This window comes from Podarcis erhardii (genome assembly GCF_964252035.2).
Source record: "Podarcis erhardii genome assembly, chromosome: 2".
NCBI classification, from domain to species: domain Eukaryota; kingdom Metazoa; phylum Chordata; class Lepidosauria; order Squamata; family Lacertidae; genus Podarcis; species Podarcis erhardii.
In genome coordinates, this window is record NC_138498.1 from 57186939 (window position 1) to 57207340 (window position 20402).

Here is a 20402-nt window from a genome sequence, read left to right on the forward strand (position 1 = left end):
TTAGAACAATTGTTTGTGAAATAAATATTTTTAAAAAAAAAAAAATGAAAAAAGAGAAATCTGATGTGATCTCTAGATTAGTTCTAGAGATTGGGTAATTATTACTACCAGATTTATCCTAGATTAGTTACGGTAATCTAATTTGTTTTGGACTGTGCTCCTTTTTTCTTCCCCTTAAGGAGGTGAAATAACATGTTTTTAAAATCGTATTATGACAACACCCTTTATATGACACACCCTTAGCTACCACATTGATGTTATTCCACACCAGTGCCCACACTTACACAGTTCAACAGAACTCTAAGGAGTTGATCTAATCTGACCTGACATAATTAGCATGCTAGCAATAGCTGTGTTTTTTTATTTATTTACAGTAGCCTACAAGTCCAGGATACAGATGGCAATGGGAGGTACCTATGCAGTATTCTGGTTGCTGATCATAAGGGTGCCTATATGTTTTCCTCCATATGGTAAGAAGCAGCTTGGGAAGGGAGTGACAGCTGGAGAACAACACACACAGAGAAGGGTACAAAACAACAAATCTTTCCCAGCATCATGGCTCTCTTACCCAGAAGAGCCTGATCCATCAGATAACTTAGAGGCTCACTCTGGTGTTGTGTTTTGCAGTCAGATTTCCCCAGTGGCGTAGCGTGGGTTGTCTGCACCCGGGGCAAGGCAAGTAATTTGCGCCCCCCAACCCGTGGATTTGCGCCCCCTAACCCTAACCCCCAGATGTTGTGCCCGGTGCGGCCTGCACCCCCCACGCCACGCCACTGGATTTCCCCCCTCTAATATGATTCCCTTGAGAGCAGAATCCATTAACACAAAATGTTATGGGTGCATTCAGTTTATTTACACGTGTGAACCAAACCAACACATCATCCACCTACACACAGCACATACAACACTTTGCAATGGAGCCAGTCCACACGTTCAACAGTCAGTGGCCTAATGGTGACGTATAGCGACGTGGCGTCAAGCGACTATAAGAGTAGGGGCCCTAAATGTTTCCTGGCTTGGATGGGTAAACAGGTCCCTTATGGTACTGCTGGATCTTAACCATACGAAGCTAAATGCATTGACCGAGATCTGTTACGTGGGCCCCAATGTATGCATGCACGTTGCCGAAGGGCCTTTCTCGGTCCCTTCCTCATACACCCAATAGATCACGAACAAAGCAGCATTGTCCCTACGCATGGAAGGGCGAGGAGCAGAGGCTTGTGCCACGACTTCAGAGAGGCAAACGGACCGAGGTGTCGCGCGATGCACGAGACAATGCCCGAGAAGCAGGAAAGCATGAGAAGACGACCCCGCGCAGCCTAAATGCAACCCTTCCTCCGGGGAGCCAGGCGGCAGCAGAAACGAATACAACCGCGCCGGCGACACGTGCCCCAGCCCCGGCGCCCGAGTCGGCCTCCGCTCTCACGAAGGGGAGCTCGGCGGCGCGTCGGCCCCGGAGCGCATCTTCTGCCCGTGCTGCAGCCTCGCAGGCCCCTCCTCGGAGCCCCGACCCGCTCCTCCATTTTCTGACTCCGAGGCTCCGGACACGCGCGCCTCCTTTCCCTCACGCCGGCAACACCCGCAGTTCACACTCCCTTCCACCCACAGCTGACGCTTCCGCACACAAACACACGCGCGCGCCACAGCCCAGTCCTCATAATCAGCCTCCCGGAGCAGCCGCCCCTCCTTGCCTCCCTACCTCGCTGACGATGGTGGAGAGGTAGGGCTCTCGGCTGTACTCCCAGCCGTCCAGGCACTTCTCCTGCTCCACCTGGCTGAGGTTGACGTCCCGCCCGGGCACCAGGTTGCGGGCGGAGAAGTTGGCCAGGGCCTCCAGGCTGTAGCGGCGGCAGCGCTGCGGGACCTGCCGCCCGCCGCGCTCCTCCAGCGGGATGCTGGCGTTGAGCCACTCGCGGCTCAGGTTGGCGCTGGCCGGCACCCGGCACCGGTGCTCGGGGGTGCCGGCCAAGAAGACGGCGGACATGCCGTTGAAGCCGTTGGGGATGATGCTGGCGCTGAGCAGGAAGAAGATGAGGCGCTGGAAGGGGCCCCACTCGCCCAGGAAGGCGATGATGTCGTCGTAATCTCGCATGGCGGCGGCGGCGGCGGCGGCGGGAGGCTGACGGAGACACAGCAGCAGAGCGCACCCCGCCGAGTGGGTATGAGGCAGCGGCAGCCGCGCCGCGCTCTCTTGACTGGCTCTGTCATCTCTCCGGAGGTGGGGTCTTCCCCCGGCGGACTCCGCCTTTCCCGCGCACACCCCCTTCGCCTGGGCGACCGGCGCTAACCGGTCCTGACCGAGATAACCTTCGCCGGGGCTGCGAGCGGGTTCCCGCCGCCGGGGGGAGGCGCCGGCGACGAGCCCGCCCCAAGGCGTTCCGCCTGCCTCGCTCGCGGCGCCCGGGCCTTTGGGCGCGAAAAGCAGCCTGGAGGAGGCTGCCACCCAGGCGGGCGCGGGATGGAGTGAGGCAGAGAGCGCCGCACGAGAACTAAGGCCCTGGTTTTCGCTGCCAGGTGCGCTGTTTCCAGAGGCAAAAATAGCTTCTGTGAGGAATTTATTAAGAGAAAGGTGGCCAAGCACCGTGCAAAGAACTTTAAGACACTTCCTTGAAAGGGGTGTCGCTCTAAAGGTGCTAATGTTTGTTTTCAAAAATTACGGTCCTCACCTTGTATAACAGGGTGGTTTGTTTTGGTTTTTTATGACCCAAGGATAAAGTACTTGAGTATCTGCAGGGTGCATTTCTTTTGTGAACCTTATTTTCTTTGTCCTGAATATGTCCAGTGAAGGGATGACCGCTTGGAGGAGCGCAGAGAGAAGAAACGCCATGGTGCATCTGTAATAGCAAAACTAGACACCTTCATCTGCCCCAGCTGCAATAAACCATGTCTCTCCTCTATTGGTCTCTCCAGCCACAGTAAGCGCTGCAGCCTTCCAACAGTTTGACTTCCCCCTTAAAGGCGCATTCCTCCATTGTCTCCCAAGACAGATGAATGCTGACTGAACAGGCAGGCCTTTTGTTTATTTTTATTTATTATTACAGTTATATTCCATCTTCCCTCCAATAAGCTCAAAGTGGCATATATCTCCCATTTTGTACTCGGATACACTCAGGCTAAAAAACAGTGGCCAGCTCAAGGGAGCTTCATGGTTAAATGGGATTTGAACCCTGGTCTTCCAGCTCCTAGTTCAACACTAACCACTGCACCACATTCACATACGATGAAATGTGGTATCCTTATCCTTAGTAAAATTATCATGATGGCATGGGATTTCCCTATTTTCATTGGAGAAATGTTGGAGGGTATGGTACAGCTACCAATGCCACTGGCAGGTGACACAGTGGTGGTGAGTGTCCTGTGGGTGGTGGTGGTGTGGCAGAGCCGGATGGCGCTTCCTGTTTTGCCTCAAGGGGTGAAATGGAATGTACCACCCCTGACCTCAAGCTGTCAGTTCTGATGGAAGGCAGGCAAGGACCCAGAGCCCAAGTGGGGCTTGCTAGCTTGGGGTTTCCCTGAGTTTATGACAAATCATATATCGGTAGTTATTTTTGGACTCATGGAGAGCACAATTTGAAAACACTGGCAGTAACTGGCTTGCCTAAGATTATTATTAAATTTGTATACCACCCTATACCCATAGATCTCAGGGTGGTTCACAACATAAAAATTATTATATAAAAAACACAAAATACATAATAAAAACAAAGACAACCCAATAATCCTCTCTTCCACATCACATTTTAAAAGGGCCTTGGATGTCAATCAGCCCAAGGCCTGGTTAAAGAGGCCTAAGATAAAGGAGTCTTTTCACATATAGACCAACAGAGAATAAAAGAATGAGTTACAGATAGGTAGCCGTGTTGGTCTGCCATAGTCAAAACAAAAAATTCCTTCCAGTAGCACCTTAAAGACCAACTAAGTTAGTTCTAAGTTAGAACTAACTTAGTTGGTCTTTAAGGTGCTACTGGAAGGAATTTTTTGTTTTAAAAGAATGAGAACATTCTTTAACTTCTCTGCCTACTTGTGAACTAATGAGCAAGAGTGCACAAACAAATATTTAAACAAGTTACAGAAGACAGCCTGAAGATGCAAATACATTGGGAATTTGTGAACAGTTCACTGGAATCAGTCCCCTCCAAGAGTATACAGCTAGATCTGCCTTCCCCAGCACTTTCTTATTAAGGCTAAGAATAATGTATTAATGTTTTCCTTTTTATTTATCATCAAGCAAGCACTACTATAGCTGTTCTTTGCATTGACTGCTTTTGATGCCCATAATTCCCATACAATGCTGGGACCTCACAGCGATAAATGGATCCCAAGACGGAAGTGTTATGGTAGGCTATGACATTATAAAGTGTGCTGTCCTTCTGCACACATGTTTGCCTGGGGCACAAATGTATGACGTATTATTCTCCCAAGCACCAAGATGATTATCTTAAAGCAAGACATCACAGGTAAAGTAATTATCTCAAAGAAAGACATTTGGTTTAGAAGAGCATAACCTTAGAATCAGGTTTGCCGTTTGAAGGTGATTCTGGAACCAGCCATGCTCCTGAGTGATCATGCAGTAGTGGAGTGCCCTCTTTGCTAGTTCCAGTTGGTTCCCTTTTTGTGCAAAGCCTGGCCTAACTTCATTCATTCTCCTGCTCTAGTCACTTCCAGGTTGCATTATTGCAGTACATCTGGAGATGTTTAGGAAGACAGTTAAGAAAATTAAATGGCTTCAGACTGCCACCACCATAATATTAAGTGAAGCTGGAAGGTCACAATTATAACTCTCCTAAAAAAGAGAGAGAGAATTATAACATCTGCTCTGGTTTTCAGACTTAATTTAAGGTGCTGTTTTTTATCTTTAGGGCACAGGAATAATCTCTGCCCATATTAAACTGCCTCCTCCTTTAAGTCACATTGCTCTGGAACCATGTCACAAAAATAGATTATTTCCGAATAGCACACCGGGTCTTGTATTCCCAGTTGTTCCTCCCTTAATCTGGTAGTTTTATGTTGCTTCATGCCAAAACAGTGTGATGATGTAGGTCTGTCATATATTTTCCAACTCCTGGTATGTAGACCTTCCCAAAATCATATCTGGTATTATTAATCTAACTGGTTGTTTGTTTGTTTTTGTCCTGCTCATGGACAGCCCTGCTCAGTATTCTCCCCACAGTCTAAAGTGCGGTGGATGGACATAAAATAAATAACAGGGCCTTTTCTGTGCCTCTCTTGGAGCATTCTGAACAAAGCACACGAAACAACAGCCTGATGGTCTTCATAAATAGCTTCAGAATCCCATTTCACCAATGAGATAAAATGAAGATGTCTAGAACAGTTTAAACGCTACTTTTAAGGCAATATCCAGATTACAAGAACAGTTGAATATACGACATAGTTTGGTTAGTGAATTTATTGTACGCTTGAGTAAATCAAAAGGAAAGGTGTAATATTTACAAGTCCATATTTCTTATAAATATTATATCAGAAGCAGTTCCAAATTAGGTTTTAATTATGACTCAGTATCTTCATAGAATCATAGAGTTGGAAGGGACCATGAGGATCATCTAGTCCAACCCCCTGCAATGCAGGAATCTTTTTGCCCAATGTGGGGCTTGAACCCATGACCTTGAAATTATGAGTCTCATGCTCTTAATAACTAAGCTATCCCACTGCCTATATACCAGATATAATGGGTCAGGCAGCCATGAAATATTCTTACTATTGAGTATATTTATTATTATTTATTGAAATTTAAGACCTCACTCTACACCTTTGTTTAAAATACAGTTGTTTTAATAAAAATAAGACTTTGGCCTAGATTCAGCTAACTCTGCATCCAAGGGCTCCTGCTAATGCAACAGGGCTTTTCTCCTCCTCCTCCTGTCCATGCATTTCCCCAAATTCACTTGGGAGAGTCAGGAGAACCCTCAACACAGCATGCAGGAGAGGAGAGAGGAGGTTGTTCCTCTTGGCAAACAACAATGCTTGCGCCAAATGATTAGAAGACGGTGATGCTGAATTTCTCCCATTACCTTTAACTTTTATCTGCATTTTCCTGGGTCTTTCACCTATCAGCTGACTTACATCAAGCAATTATAGGCTTGCGTTGGGAGATAGGGTTGTTGCTGTCCCAGCCCCTGTAACCTTTGCTGGAAATGCTGTGTAATAGAGAAGGAATGGAACTCTCTGAACTAAAGATAACAAGATTTTTCTTTCTTTCTTTAAAGGCCAGGCCAGCAATTCTTTCTTTCCTCTGGCAAGAAACTGCTCTTGTTAATGAGTGGGTATGTAATGGTCTTCAGAATTCATGTTGTTTGTGTGCTTGCCAAGAGCAGAAGGAGAGATGAGGGTTCAAGCAGACAGAAGCTTTTGCTGCCTCACTTGTAAGGACGGCCAGGATTCCAGAAAGCGGAGAGGAGGTGCAAATGTTAACGGGAACCACACTTTTGAGATTGTAACATGTCAAGCAAGTTAACACACTCTATACAATATCCTATAATTTCTACGGGTAGCATATACAAGAAGTTGAACACAACTTGTTTAAACACATAACAGTATATCTCTTGGAGAAAGGTCATAGTACACTAAGGTACCTGTGTAGACTCACTGGCCTTCCATTTTCACTTAAAAAAAGTGAATTTAAGCAAGGTTTTCCAGACCTTGCTTTAATTATGAAAATGGAGGCCAGTAGGTCTACATAAGTACCTTAGTGGGCTATGGCCTTTCTCCAAGAAATATACTGTTACGTGCATTTGCATGTAATATGCATTCTGCTGTTTCTGAACAGCTGGATTTGGCAGATGGTCTTAGATGAGTGACTTCACTTAATTACAAAGAGAGGACAAAATCCTCAGGACAACAGTCTGCTTACAAATGAAGACCAAAGATTTTAAGCTCTAATATACTGTATATATTTACAGTGGTACCTTGGGATGCGAACGGGATCCTTTCCAGAGCCTCGTTCGCATTCTGAAGCGAACACAACCTGTGTTTGCGCGAGTCGTGATTCACTGCTTCCTCGCATGCGCATGACGTCATTTTGAGCGTCTGTGCATGCGCGAGTGGCGAAACCCAGAAGTAACGCATTCTGTTACTTCTGGGTCGCTGCGGAGCGCAACCCGAAAATGCTCAACCCGAAGCTACTTCAACCCGAGGTATGACTGTATTCAATGAAAGTAGAATGATTCTAGAGAGAGAGAGTATGTGTTATAGGAATTCTAAGGTCTCAGATATAGAATAAATGTTGATAATTGCACAAGGTAAATACACATACATAAGTATATAAACCACACGTCTAAAATTGTACAGGAGAGCAATCCAAAAGCCATCTTGGATCTCCTGAAGACTCTAAATATTTCCTCTGCCTCCTAAATCCCCCTTGCCTGCGAACAGGTAGGCAGACAGCAGTCCTCTCCTATATCTATGAACCTCCTTTGTATTAATTGTCATTATTTTCCCAGATGCTCTGCATTGAGGGATGTCTGACGGCATCTTGATCATCTTATCAAATGCTAATGTTTTGTGTAAACTGTGTCTGTAACTATGTAAAACTTGCTAAATCCTCAGGAATACCTTGGCCTGTCTGAGCCACAGTAGCCTCACCTTGTGTGTGATATAATTTCTGAATGTTTGTAGAGGGGATATGCTTCTTCTCCACGACAAAATGCAAACCCTTAAAAGAGATGTTTCTTCTTGGTTCTGGGTCTCTCTTGCCTCCTTGCAAGGAGTGGAGGGAACTCTGTTGCAACAGAAAAATAAAGAACTGTCTTGCTTTCACTTTATCCTGCCTCAATCCATCCATTCATCTCTCACTGATCATGGACTTTGGGGACTCAGTCCCTTGGGGAATTGGGCAGCAAAAGCCAACTACCCCTATTTTTTCTATATCAGTGCAGGTTTCAACAGCAGGACTCAACCCTTTTCAAAAGGAGACTCCCTTAATGTGAACAAACATATCCTAAGGGCACTTTATGCATAAAAGATCTTAAGTGTACACTTAAAAACTGTAAAGGAGCTAATTGCATATCATGCACAAATATGTGTTAGCACTAATGTCTTTTTAATAAAAGCAAATCTAGACATGTAGACATTCCCATTTCCAGGAAGGAGGGCTGGGTAAAACCTGGAAAAAAGTGCCCATGAAGAAGCAGGCATAAACATGATCAACAGGGAGATTCCCAAGTTATTTAGAGCAGGAACCAAAGCCTTTCATATTGTGTTGCCTAATCACTATACCTTTAAAGCACAATTGAAGTACATTCTTCCCCCAAGAGCCCTGCACTTTACCCGTCACAGAATTATAATTCCCAGCAACCCTTAACAAACAGCAGCACCCAGAATTCACATGTGTGTTTCAGATGTGTTTTAAAAGTGCAATGAGTACACAGCAACTGCATGACTTGTTTCCATGCGTTGACATAACCAAAGCAATGTTTATGTTGCCCTTGGTGCAACTAACAAATGTTAATCAAGGTAGAAGTTTTGCCCACACTGTTGGCAACAGAAAAAATATGTACAAGTAGGATGCAGTTCCTAGCCTCAGCACAGGCTGTGTCTCTTTCTAGTCAGCGAAACTGATTTCCTTTAATGTAAATCACTGTTGCCATTTTTAAATAACCTGTAAACAACTTGTAAAGATAAAATGCCGTGAAAGAAGAATTGACAGCAGGTTGAATGAGATAAAAGGGACGGTATGGAGAAGGTGAAAAGATAATGTAAGGCCAGACCATGGGCGTAACCAGGATTTTTGTTGGGGTGGGAGGCTTTTCATTGGGGGGGGGGCAGAACCTCAGTTAGCCATGTATTTTTATCGATTGGGAGGGAAGCTGCCCCTCCCTGTCCCCCCTTGACTATGCCCATGGGCCAGACCCCCCTGGCTGCAACTCAAGAGGAGCAAAGAAAATGCCAAGAGGAGGTGATGCCCCACACCTCAACAGGTCTAAACGGGATTACAGTGGTACCTCGTGTTAAGTACTTAATTCGTTCTTAACCTGAAACTGTTCTTAACCTAAAGCATCACTTTAGCTAATGGGGCCTCCTGCTGCCGCCGCGCCGCCGTAGCACGATTTCTGTTCTCATCCTGAAGCAAAGTTCTTAACCCGAGGTACTATTTCTGGGTTAGCGGAGTCTGTAACCTGTAGCGTATGTAACCCAAGGCACCACTGTACATATTTTACATAGGGACAACCAATCAATGCCTGATAATAGATTATAAGACTTGATCAGTTGCTAACAGATCAACAATGGGAAAATTAAAGCACTTTTAAATACGAAAACTATGGTACAAAATAATGGAGAATACCATCACCGGGACAGAGCAATGAGAAGGAGATTAATTTATAAGTTGACTGAGCCTGGCTTGCCCCTTGCCTGATTGTTTTGTGAGTGCACAAAAATGATCTTTCTGATGCACAAAATGAAACAGGTAAGAACTAAACACCGCAAGAAGATCCTGCAGGAATAGGCCACTGGCCCAGCTCGTCCACGTCCTCTTCTCACAGTGGCCAGCCATTTGCCTGTGGGAAAATAGCAAGCAGGACCCAAGCACACTAGCAATCTCCCCTCCTATGGCTTCCAGCATCTAGTATTGAGATGCATTACTGCCTCCAACTGCAAAGGCAGAGCATAGTCATTGTAGCTAGTAGCCATTGATAGCCTTATCCTCCATGAAGGTCTAGAAAGGCCTTTTAAAATCAGCTTTGCCAGTTCTAGTACTGTAGTAGCCATCAAAGATGTTATCTTTCCCCCCATGTAGTAGATCAGCCACATCACAAAGAGCTGAAAATGTAACTTTCCACTCGCTTGAGATAGCCAACAGCATATCACAATCAAACTATACTTGAGAAGCCACCAGGTCAGTGCTGCAAAAGCTTAAAATGTATGGGTTGTATTCAACCAACTTTTACTCAGGGTAGACCCATTGAAATTGCCATAACTAACATAGGTCAATTAATTTCAATGTGACTATGGGTAAACATAAGGTGAATATAACTCTCATCCTCTCCCATGGCAGATGTTTTGTTTTTGGTCATGTGCTGGCACACATCTGAGGAAAAGTGATTTTTTTATTTCTTCATGTCCTTGAAAGCATTTGGCTGGTCACTGTCAGAAACAGGATACTGGACAGGTGAACCTAATCTCTAGATTAGGAATACCGGTATATTCCTGAAATTATTTATTACCCATGCTCCATTATTGCGAGCAGTGCATCAAAACAAAGTGCTTTAGAAGAACATTGACAATTATTGACTCTTAAATATTTAATGTCTTAAATCTTTAATATGAATATAATGAAATACTATAATACTTCTATGTATGGTTTCCAATGGCTTTGTTCTTTCAATTAAGCCATTTTCAAAGAACAGGCAGAATACAGATTGATTTCATATCATTTGCTGACATTTCAAAGAGGAATGAGCCTGTCATCAATGCTGATTAGTGCAAATCAGAATTTGTAGAATTTGTGGGCAAATCATTTAATCAGGATTTTCAGGAGAAAGCTAATTATGTATGTGGAATTAGGCATGTACTTTGGCATTAAAATATTCTGAGCCTATAAGCCGGTTCAGGGGGGAGGAGGATTAGCTGAGCATTCCTAAGTCTGAGAGCTTTGGGTAAAAAAATTAAAGGTCTCAGTGCGTGAAAGAGTTCTGTTTTGGGTACTTTTTATTATAAAAAATCTCACCCTTTTCTCCAAGGAGTTTAAGGTGGCATACATAGTTCTTCACCTCTCCATGTTTTGCCTTAAAATTAAACCTATTGGGTAAACTAGGCTGAAAGATGGTGACTCAAAATGGTCACCTACTGAGCATCATGGCTGAATGGGTCTCCCTGGCTCTAGGCAGGGTAGAAATGTAATAAACAAGCAAAATAATTGTTATCCATCAGCATTTCACGATGAAGCTCATATCATGAAATGGGACCTGATTCGGTTTGTTGGTATGCCTGATAAACACTTCCCCGTGGAGACTTCTATTCAGGCTCCTACATTGTGTTGAGGATGTGATGGGGGTGAAGAGCTGGGGGTTGCAGAACCTGCTGAGTTACCTGCCCTCACCTCCCTGCAGGTGAATACTTTAGCTGGCATGGGACTGGGTTAAAGATGTGAGGTCTCTGTTTGTGGTTGCCTGTAAGGGTGAACCATATGAAGGGATGCTTGTTGGAGAGACTAGCATCAATGGGATACTTACCTTGCCCCACAACCTGCCTGAAGCCTGCTGCTGGAGGGCACAAAGGGGCATTTGATGGAGAGAGGCTGACTAAATATCAAAATTGTAAATGAATATTAGAGTTGAAGGAAGAATAGCAACCTTTACCTCCCTGATGGGAATGAACTGAGAGAAGAAGAGATGCTGGTGAGAGCTGGGAGGAAGGCTACCCCTAGTGAGTGTAAAGACCAACCTTAAACAAACTGCTAAAATGTTGTTGTTGTTGTTGTTGCATTTACATCCCACCTTTTTCACCAAGGAGGTCAAGGTGGCGTACGTGGTTCTCCCTCTCATCAGTTAATCCCCACAACAACCCTTTGTGGTAGGTTAGGCTGTGAGGCAGTGACGGGCCCAAGGCCATCCAGTGAGCTTCATGGGGATTTGAACTCTGGTCTTCCCCAGGTACTAGTCTGACACTCTAACCACTACAGTGGTACCTTGGGTTACATACGCTTCAGGTTACATACTCTGCTAACCCAGAAATAGTACCTCAGGTTAAGAACTTTGCTTCAGGATGAGAACAGAAATCGTGGCATGGCGGCAGCTAGAAGCCCCATTAGCTAAAGTGGTGCTTGAGGTTAAGAACAGTTTCAGGTTAAGAACGGACCTCCAGAAGAAATTAAGTACGTAACCAGAGGTACCACTGTATTATGCTACATTGCCTTTCTTCTGTGGAGGGGTGGGCTGGGAGTTAAGAACAGCATGTTTACTGAATACAGTTCAGAAAGAGCTCAGATAAGAGCTCTTATTCACACACTGCAGGGATATCAAGAATAGGTTCTCTAGCTGCGAGGAGTTCAGAATGAGGAGTAAGGAGCAGGGCTGTAGCACCAGATGTGCCATACTCCAAGTGGATGCAAAATTCTTGCCCCAAAGATGCTGTTTTCTGCCTAGGCTTTGTACTATTTTCTCCCCATCCATCTTGCAATCAGTTGCTCAAGCCTTCTCCTTTCATATTCTTTCTTATCTTGACTGCCGGCTGTCAGCAGCACGTGGTCAGAGAGATGTTAGTCCTATAGCACCAGTGATTGGGTATGTGTTGATCTTGGGGTTTTCTTCTGGACTGAGGTCACATTCACAAGGCCCGGCTGGATTTTGTTCCTTGTAGTTCTGAAGAGCTTAGGCATTCCAGGCTTTGACATGCATCCCTGACCCATTTTGTCTGGCAGTGTTGACATACCAAGCTTTGTGATGAAGCTAACATTGCCTGTTGCTTATCTAAGCTAAAACCTTCATTGTCGCTGGCATTAATCACAGTGGATTCATATTACACTGAGGAACAAGACTGTAGAAATGTAAAGGCAGTTTATGAAGAAAGGATACAGATTTTATCATTCGAAGGTTGATTGGATGCATTAAAAGGTCCCTTATAAAGGAAGAACATACACAAGACCATTACCTGTCATATGAAAACATGCACGAGTGCCAGCTTGGCCTCGTGATTGTGGGTGCCCAGGGCTGTGGGTGCCATGCAGCATGCAGGCCCTGGCACCAAAATTTGTGGGTGCCTGGCCACTTCAGGGGACTTTTATGGGTGCTTGGGCACCCACGGCCCCAGGGAGTTGGCACCTATGAATGCATGCATCTTAAAATGTACCGAGAAGCATAAATCAAGTTAATTGTGGCAAACCTTTGTGCCTGACTACATGATTCAATGCCTCAGAAAGCAGATAGGGCCTACTAAAGCTCAGAGCAAGGTTTATATCAACTCCCCTCTGGTTTTTTCCCCTTCCAGCAAACAGGATGATGTGCTTATGAAAAAGAGGGTGTAGTTCATCTAGGGGATTAGTCTTCCCCTTTCTGGATTATTGTCCTTTGTCACTCCTAAAACATGTGCTTAATTTGTTTGCAGAAGAAGAATCAGCTGTTGAAGAGGCCCAAACAGATGGCTTTTCTCCCCAATGAAGAACATGTTGCAATCTCATAATTCGCCACTCTCACACATACCTGTGCAATAAATACAGGGATCTTTTCTAAGAAGTAAAGCCTAGCATCTCAGAGTCCTTGCAAAGCTACATAAAGAATCCTGGAGGAGTTTAAGAAAGCCTATCCTCCTTGAATCAGTCCAGGTATAGAGAGACACAGTCTGGGTAGCTGTCCCTTTTCTGTATTTAAAGGATGTGCAGTGTAGTAGCCGTTTCCCTCCAAGGCTTTTTCTCAAGGAAATATTCCAACTTTAGAGCCAAGTCCTAAGGCAGCTCTAGACATAATGGACACTTTCACAAGAGATGAATCATGGTGGAATCCCAGTTTTGTAACAGTAGACCACCTGCCTCCACCCAAGGCTTTACATCTCCTTTTGGGAATGTATTTATCGCTTGCAGCGCTGTGTGGGAAAAGCCGTAACCAAAAGAACAAGCAGCAGTTTTTTAATCTCCACTTGCAACATATGCTCACACTATGCAAATATGTTTTCTGCTGGAGGGAATAGCATGAAGGGACATGGTTTATTAAGGTGGTGCTATGGATTATTCTGGTGTGTTGTTTCTTTCTTACTTTCAGGATGTTAATTGGTAATGGAGCTGCCATACGAACAGTTTTCTACCATTGACCCTGGAAGGTTCTCCTTCAGAAAATGTTGAGCCCTGTTCACACTTCCCCATATACCATAGGATTTTAAGAGTTTAAAAAGCATATCAGAGGTCATCTACTTCAACGCCCTGTTCTATTCAAGATCTTGAATGCAAGATGCAACTATAGCATTCTTGGCAGATGGCCACAGAACCTTAGCTTGGCTGCTTGTACTTCTAAACGAGCTCTTGCAGTTTGTAGTTTTACCCAGGATTCAGCTTAGGGTATGTGTGTATGGTGAGGGGAGGTAGAGGTGGTGTCTTGCCAAAGGAGTGAGAATGTGACTGCACATAGATGAGAATGAGAAAGGGGCATTGAGTGCTGGTTGGAATTCACCCTCCACAAATTTTACTCAATGTATTGCCATGTATGTATCATTTGAAATAACAGTGATTAAATACAAGGTAGACCGGATAGATAGATGGACAGACTGATAGGGATGCAGGTGGCGCTGTGGGTTAAACCACAGAGCCTAGGACTTGCCGATCAGAAGGTCGGCGGTTCGAATCCCCGCGACGGAGTGAGCTCCCATTGCTCGGTCCCTGCTCCTGCCAACCTAGCAGTTCGAAAGCATGTCAAAGTGCAAGTAGATAAATACTTCCGGCGGGAAGGTAAACGGCATTTCCGTGTGCTGCTCTGGTTTGCCAGAAGTGGCTTAGTCATGCTGGCCACATGACCCGGAAGCTGTACGCCAGCTCCCTCAACCAATAAAGCGAGATGAGCGCCGCAACCCCAGAGTCGGCCATGACTGGACCTAATGGTCAGGGGTCCCTTTACCCTTTACCTATACTGATAGATAGTAGAGAATATAACCTGATGTCAATGAAACAACACTACATTGCCAAACATGTTCCAACCATATGGCCTTCAGTGGCAAATGTTACGAGGGAGATCAGCTGCTTCAGAGTGGCTCCACACTATTTCACATGCTTGCATTTATATGTGCACTGCAAATGTGAGGCATCCAACCTCCAGGCAAAGTTTTAGGGACTCTGGGGAAAGGAGCTAAACCCTCCAGGATGTCAGCACTAGGAAATCTCACCGAAAACAAAAATTAACTTGGCATCCCCAAAAGGCTTCTGGTACAGAAGCTTCACAGACTTATAGATATGCATATGCTATCAATGAATGAAAAATGTTTGCTGATTAACTATTCAGTCCTATGAACACCCTAGTAGAAGCCAGAAACCATTGGATTCAGTGGGGCCTACATCAAGGAAAGTGTGAATAATGAAAGAATTTAAGCATGGAATCATGCGTCCTCCACTTCCCTTCTCCAAACAGTTTCTCCTTGATTCGTTTTTCCTTTGTCAAGCCCAAGTCTGGGCAGGAATTACCTTAAGGCAAACCGACAGTAATACTCCTATTCCCAGAAAATCTATTTACTGACATCAATATTTAGATTCTACTTCCTGGAACGAATAGAGGTTATGTCTGAGTAGGCATATATGGGATGTTTTTTTACCTTTTACCTCATATAGGATTACACTGTCCTAAGAGATTTCTAAATATCCCACCTGGGGCCCTTTATCTTTGGAGCAAGCTAGAGTGAGCTGTGTACCCAGGAAAAACTGGAGGGAAGCCCAAATGCAAGTTCTCCTGTCAGCTTCACAAATGTCCAGGGGCCTTCCTTGCTTACAGTTTTTATTGACATTAAAAGGGAGGCCTACTCTTATAAATTCCTCATTCACTAGTGGAAAATCTGATCCTTGGATGAGTGGAAATTGCTAGTGTAATGTTTGCCTTTCTAAATATACTCTCACTCTAGGGAATGGAGTTGCCATTTGCCTATTTAAATAAATTAAGTCAGAAAAACTTGGATTGTTGAATCACAGATTGTTGAATCACAGATCCTGAATGCAGAGCTTCTGAGTGAAACTCGGAAACGGAGAGAGCTCATGAGGGCAAAGACAGTATCACCTGGGACAGATCCATTAGATTCTCCACTCCCTCAACTCATTATTAGTTTCTAAAGATTAATATTTTATAAATGTTCCATTTATTTGTTTCTCAGTTCTGCTTATGGCTTCTTCAGTGAAGGTCAGGGAGTGTAGCAGTGGGGTTTAGGTATATTCATGGAGATATTCTATAGATGAATCAAAACTGTATCTGTAATTCAGAGGTGGGGAATGTTGCTAGACTGCAGCTCCCAGCTTCCCAGGTTGTTGGGGCTGATTGGGGCACACCTGGAGGTTCCCCTCCACTGGTGTAAACCAAAAGCTGTGTTTAATGACAGATTTTTTTAACAGTGTGGGCCATTCATTTCAGCCAACATAAACTGATGTTTTAGTGTGCAATACTGCTTGATGTAGGCAGAGATTATCCATATTAAATCTTGCAAAAGTGATTATCACTAGGGTCCTGTTGAATTATAGGAATGTCCTGGAATTCACAAATCTGTTGGTTTCATGCCAAGGAGCCCAGATGGAAAAGGAGGGCAGGGCACCTACACATTGAATCGCTGTATAGAAGAATAAATTTCAGCAGATGCTGAAATTCCTTCATTGGTACAACAGTTAAAGAGGCCGAGGCCCTGCCCTACTATTCTCCTGGCCACCCTATTTCATCCTGAGACCACAAGTTGGAGAAGCACAACAACTTGTTCAGAGAAGTCCAGCAACGTATATCAGATGGTACACCCAAGCAGAAAGTGGTGCTTCACATTGTACTCGTGCTAAGAATGTTACATGAAGGAGTTTATCCAGGAGTTGATTCACTCACAATATGTGTGTATGTCAGGGGTGTGCGGTCATTGGACTAAGGTGACTAGGCTAGTCCCCTAAATGTTCCCCTGGTGCCCAGGAAGCTTCTGCCTGGCTTAGCGAGGGAGGCGCGAGGCTTAGATGGGTCCAAGATCTGTCCTGCCGTCTTCACAAAGCCCATCCGGCTTTTGAAGGAGGCAGGAGAGTTCCAGCATTCTGTCAGAGCCCTGGCACCTCCTTCACAAAGCCTGGGAAACTTCTGCCCAGCTTAGGGAGGGAGGTACGATGCTCACGTGCACAACGTTAGGACGTCACATGGGTTATGTCAACAGCCCCCTGCACACCCCTCACCCTAACTGTTCCCCTATGAAAAAAATCACCGCACGCCACTGGTGTACGTGTTCATATGCCTATGCTGATATCCTCCGTATACAACAGCAGATTGTGCAAACAGAACAGACCTCGCAACTCTGCATGACCTACTTTGGGAAGAAACAGAATGATAGAATCATAGAAGTTCCAGAGGTAGAACACTTACCCAGATTGGGCTTCCTATGGAAGGAGGCTATTGGAGGCTTATGGTTTGTTGTTATACTTTAGTTTATAAATCTACAGGTTGAGCATAGATATGCCTCTGACTGTCATCTAGGCCTGGGGGCCTCTCTACTTGCAGCTTACCTAACAATTGACTTGGCTTTCTAACCAATAAGAAATATTTGCACGCTCCCCACCCCTATCACACATAGCAAAGCATTCGTTTATTACAGTTTATTACAGTTATTCGTTTATTACTTTTTTGCACTAAGGGGAAAAGACAGCAATACAATTAACACAGAATACCCTTGTGTTGCAACTTGCTGATGAGTAAAAGCCATGTAAGGTATCAAGCAATGGAGAGCCACCAGAGGGCGCCCAGTCCCCACTAGATCTACAGAAAAAGCAGGCTTGTCAGCATAACAAATACACTCTCAAGCAGACCACCAAAAGGTTCTCGTGTAACAATATTTATCTGAGTTACTTAAAAAAAATAATTAACAGCTGACTGTTTCCCCTGCATTACAGTGTGAGCATAAAGTAGGAAAAAACAGCCCCAACAGAACAAGAAATCTGTTTGTCCTGCTAGATGCTTTAGAGCAGGCATGTCCAACAGGTAGATCGTGATCTACTAGTAGATTACTGGGCATCTTTGGTAGATCACAGGTAGATCACTGGCTCCCCCCAAAGAAGCTCAACAAGTTTGAGTCCCCTAAAAAAGCTCAACATTTTAGCCCTGCACCCCCCCCCCCAATGGTGCTTTCCTCCTCCCTAAAAAAAGCTCAACAACCACCCCTGCTCTAGAGAACAGGGATGGGGAACCTGTGGCCCCCATATATGTTATTAGACCACAACTTCCCTGAACACCTGCTATGCAGCTTGGGGCTGATGGGAGGTAGAATTCAGTAACACCTGGAGGGCCACAGGCTCCTCACCCTGCTCTAAACCTCACTGCCTCATAAATTGTTGGGGCTCATATCTTTTTTCTGCTTGGTACTGATGTATTGCCATCTTGGGAATCCCAATCCTTTCCTGGGTCTCGCCTGTTCCTGCTTTGTGCTAACTGAGCTGGTCCAGCTTATTTGAAGCAATAACTGTAACTATTCCTATTGTTGAATGTGTGAATACGCCAACTACTGCAGGAAGCAATTTCTACAGAAACCTATAGCAGGTTTTGCCAATGCGGTGCCCTCCAGATTTTGTTGGACTAAAACTCCCATCAGCCCTGGCCAGCATAACAAATCCACACCACTCTCCTCCACCACCTCTTCTTCCTCCTCCATGGCCTGGTTCTGCGGAGGGGAGGCATTTTGCCACAAGCGGCGAAATGTCCTGGGCTAGCCCTGGGCTACAACTCCCATAAGTCAGTTGTGAGGGATGATGGGAACTGTAGTCCAGCAACATCTGGAGCAGGGTAGTCCATGTTGTAATCTTGACCTTTTTCGTAACAGTCCAATACATGGCCTGAGGGCCACATGTAGCCCTCAAGGACCTTTTTGGTGGCTGTTGGTGCTGCCTTTCCAAGCTGGATAAGTGAGGTGTTGGGCTTTGGGAGGAAGCATGAAGGCTTTGACAGGGACCTGGAGTCCTCCATCCTCCTAGTTAGCACATCCCCAGCTTTAGGAAGGTGGTGGGAGGGCTTTAGGACCCTGCCAGAGCCTTGTGCCTCATTCCCAAAGCCCAGTACCTCACTTAGCTGGATTTCGGAAGGCAGTGTGAGGGCTGGTGTGTGTGTGTGTGTGTGTGAGAAATTTTGGCCTCAACCCCCCCCCCCCCATGTAATAACATAGTGTTCAGCCTGCGGGTTCCATGTTGAAAGACTCTTGCAGCCCACTTGGTATGAAAAGTTGGGCTGCTCTGATCTGGAGGTTTGCAAGTTTCAAGCCCTTCCTCCAGTCAAACGGATATACTCCCATGACTGCTTCACATTTAAAACAAAAAATCAGGAGCTTGTTCAGCTTATCTCTTGTGTAACATCTAGTTTGACCTGTAGACCTGAGGAAACCCAGGTTCAAATTCCTGCACAGCCATGAAACCCATTTGGTATGCAACTATCTCTTCATGCCACCTCTCAATCATAGCCTCTTCTTTAAAAAGTCAGTAGAAAACCACACACACAGGACTATAGAACACAGGACATAGTTTGTTCCTTGGATCATGACTAAAAAGTATACCTCCATAACTTTATTTGCCCCAGGCTAAGACTCTCTTAATTGAAATGTTCACTTGAGGCTGCAATCACAAACCCATGATCCTGGAAGTAAGCTCTATTGTGGGACTTACTTCGGAGCACGTATGCATAGGCTTTCACTGTTGGAGTAATTTGAAAACCGCAAACATCTGATTTCAGGAAACCTATTTCATGTGAGACTGAAAGTGAAACGTAGGACGCTCCCACCACTTGGCCCAGCAACAAAAGTCCATTTATTGCACAGGATCAAAACATCGTCCATTCATGGCAGAATTTTTGTTCTAGGAATATCTCATTTCCCCAGCAAACAGCTATATATTTCTGCTGAGAAAATAGAATCCTTTGCTCAGCAAGCCGTTTGGAGTGTTGACTGGAGTATAGTTGCGCAAAAGGCATGACCCCCTGATATTGCTGAAGCCACGGTACTCCCATCACCCAATGCTTGCCCTGTGTTGTCACCCTAACACCAAGGCTGAGCCTGCAGGGAGGGAATCTGCATAGGGGAGATGGAACTGATTTGCATCCAGGCCAAAAAAAGTAAGGAAGCAAAGACCTTTGTTGTTTATCAACCCTATCTCCTGCTAAGCATCCAGTTTTCAGTGAAGGGTGTAACTTCAAAATTGTGACATGTGATGCCGCTGGAGCAGGAACTAGTCATCATGCCCTGACTAGTAAGGGGATGGTGGGCCCATTATTATTTTTTTGAGTTTGTTGTTTGTTGTTGTTTAGTCGTGTCCAACTCTTCGTGACCCCATGGACCAGAGTAGGCCAGGCATTCGTGTTTTCCACTGCCTCCCGCAGTTTGGGACCTACAAATTATAAAACCACCCAAAACCAAGTCTTTAGCTGCAGAAGAGACACCAAGGTTACAGTCCTATGACTAATTATTTGGGAGTAAGCTAGTGAATACAGCAGGGTTTACTTCTGAGTAAACATGATAGGGTTGCTGCTAGTGCAGTCCTAGCCATGTTTACTGAGAAGTAAGTCCATCTAGGTTCATCAGGGCTTACTCCCGAAGTAGTACATGTAGAATTCCAGCCTATGCGTGTGATCACACTTCTTGGTAAATTTAACAATATGTTGTTGCAAAAGAGAGAGAGAGAGTGATTTTTAATGTTTGTTGGGCAGCTGCATTGAGGAGGCAATTATTTCTAATTGAATAGAACAGTCAAAGCCATGTTACCTTGGTACATTGTCTGC

At 44.9% G+C, this 20402-nt stretch overlaps 1 protein-coding gene and 1 long non-coding RNA gene across 2 annotated transcripts in view; one reads left to right on the forward strand and one right to left on the reverse strand.

The window, feature by feature from the left end:
* SLC22A4 (solute carrier family 22 member 4) overlaps positions 1–2454 on the reverse strand; it is a 52586-nt gene extending 50132 nt beyond the window's left edge. The window contains exon 1 of the mRNA XM_081851071.1: positions 1700–2454. Coding sequence (XP_081707197.1) covers positions 1700–2092 — 393 coding nt within the window. The 5' untranslated portion in view covers positions 2093–2454. The remainder of the gene's footprint in view (positions 1–1699) is intronic.
* Positions 2455–3990: 1536 nt separating this feature from the next.
* Positions 3991–7778, forward strand: LOC309336158. The gene is made up of 2 exons (XR_014153919.1): positions 3991–4337; positions 6225–7778. It is a non-coding gene; the product is annotated as an uncharacterized lncRNA (long non-coding RNA).
* The last annotated feature ends 12624 nt before the right edge of the window (positions 7779–20402 follow it).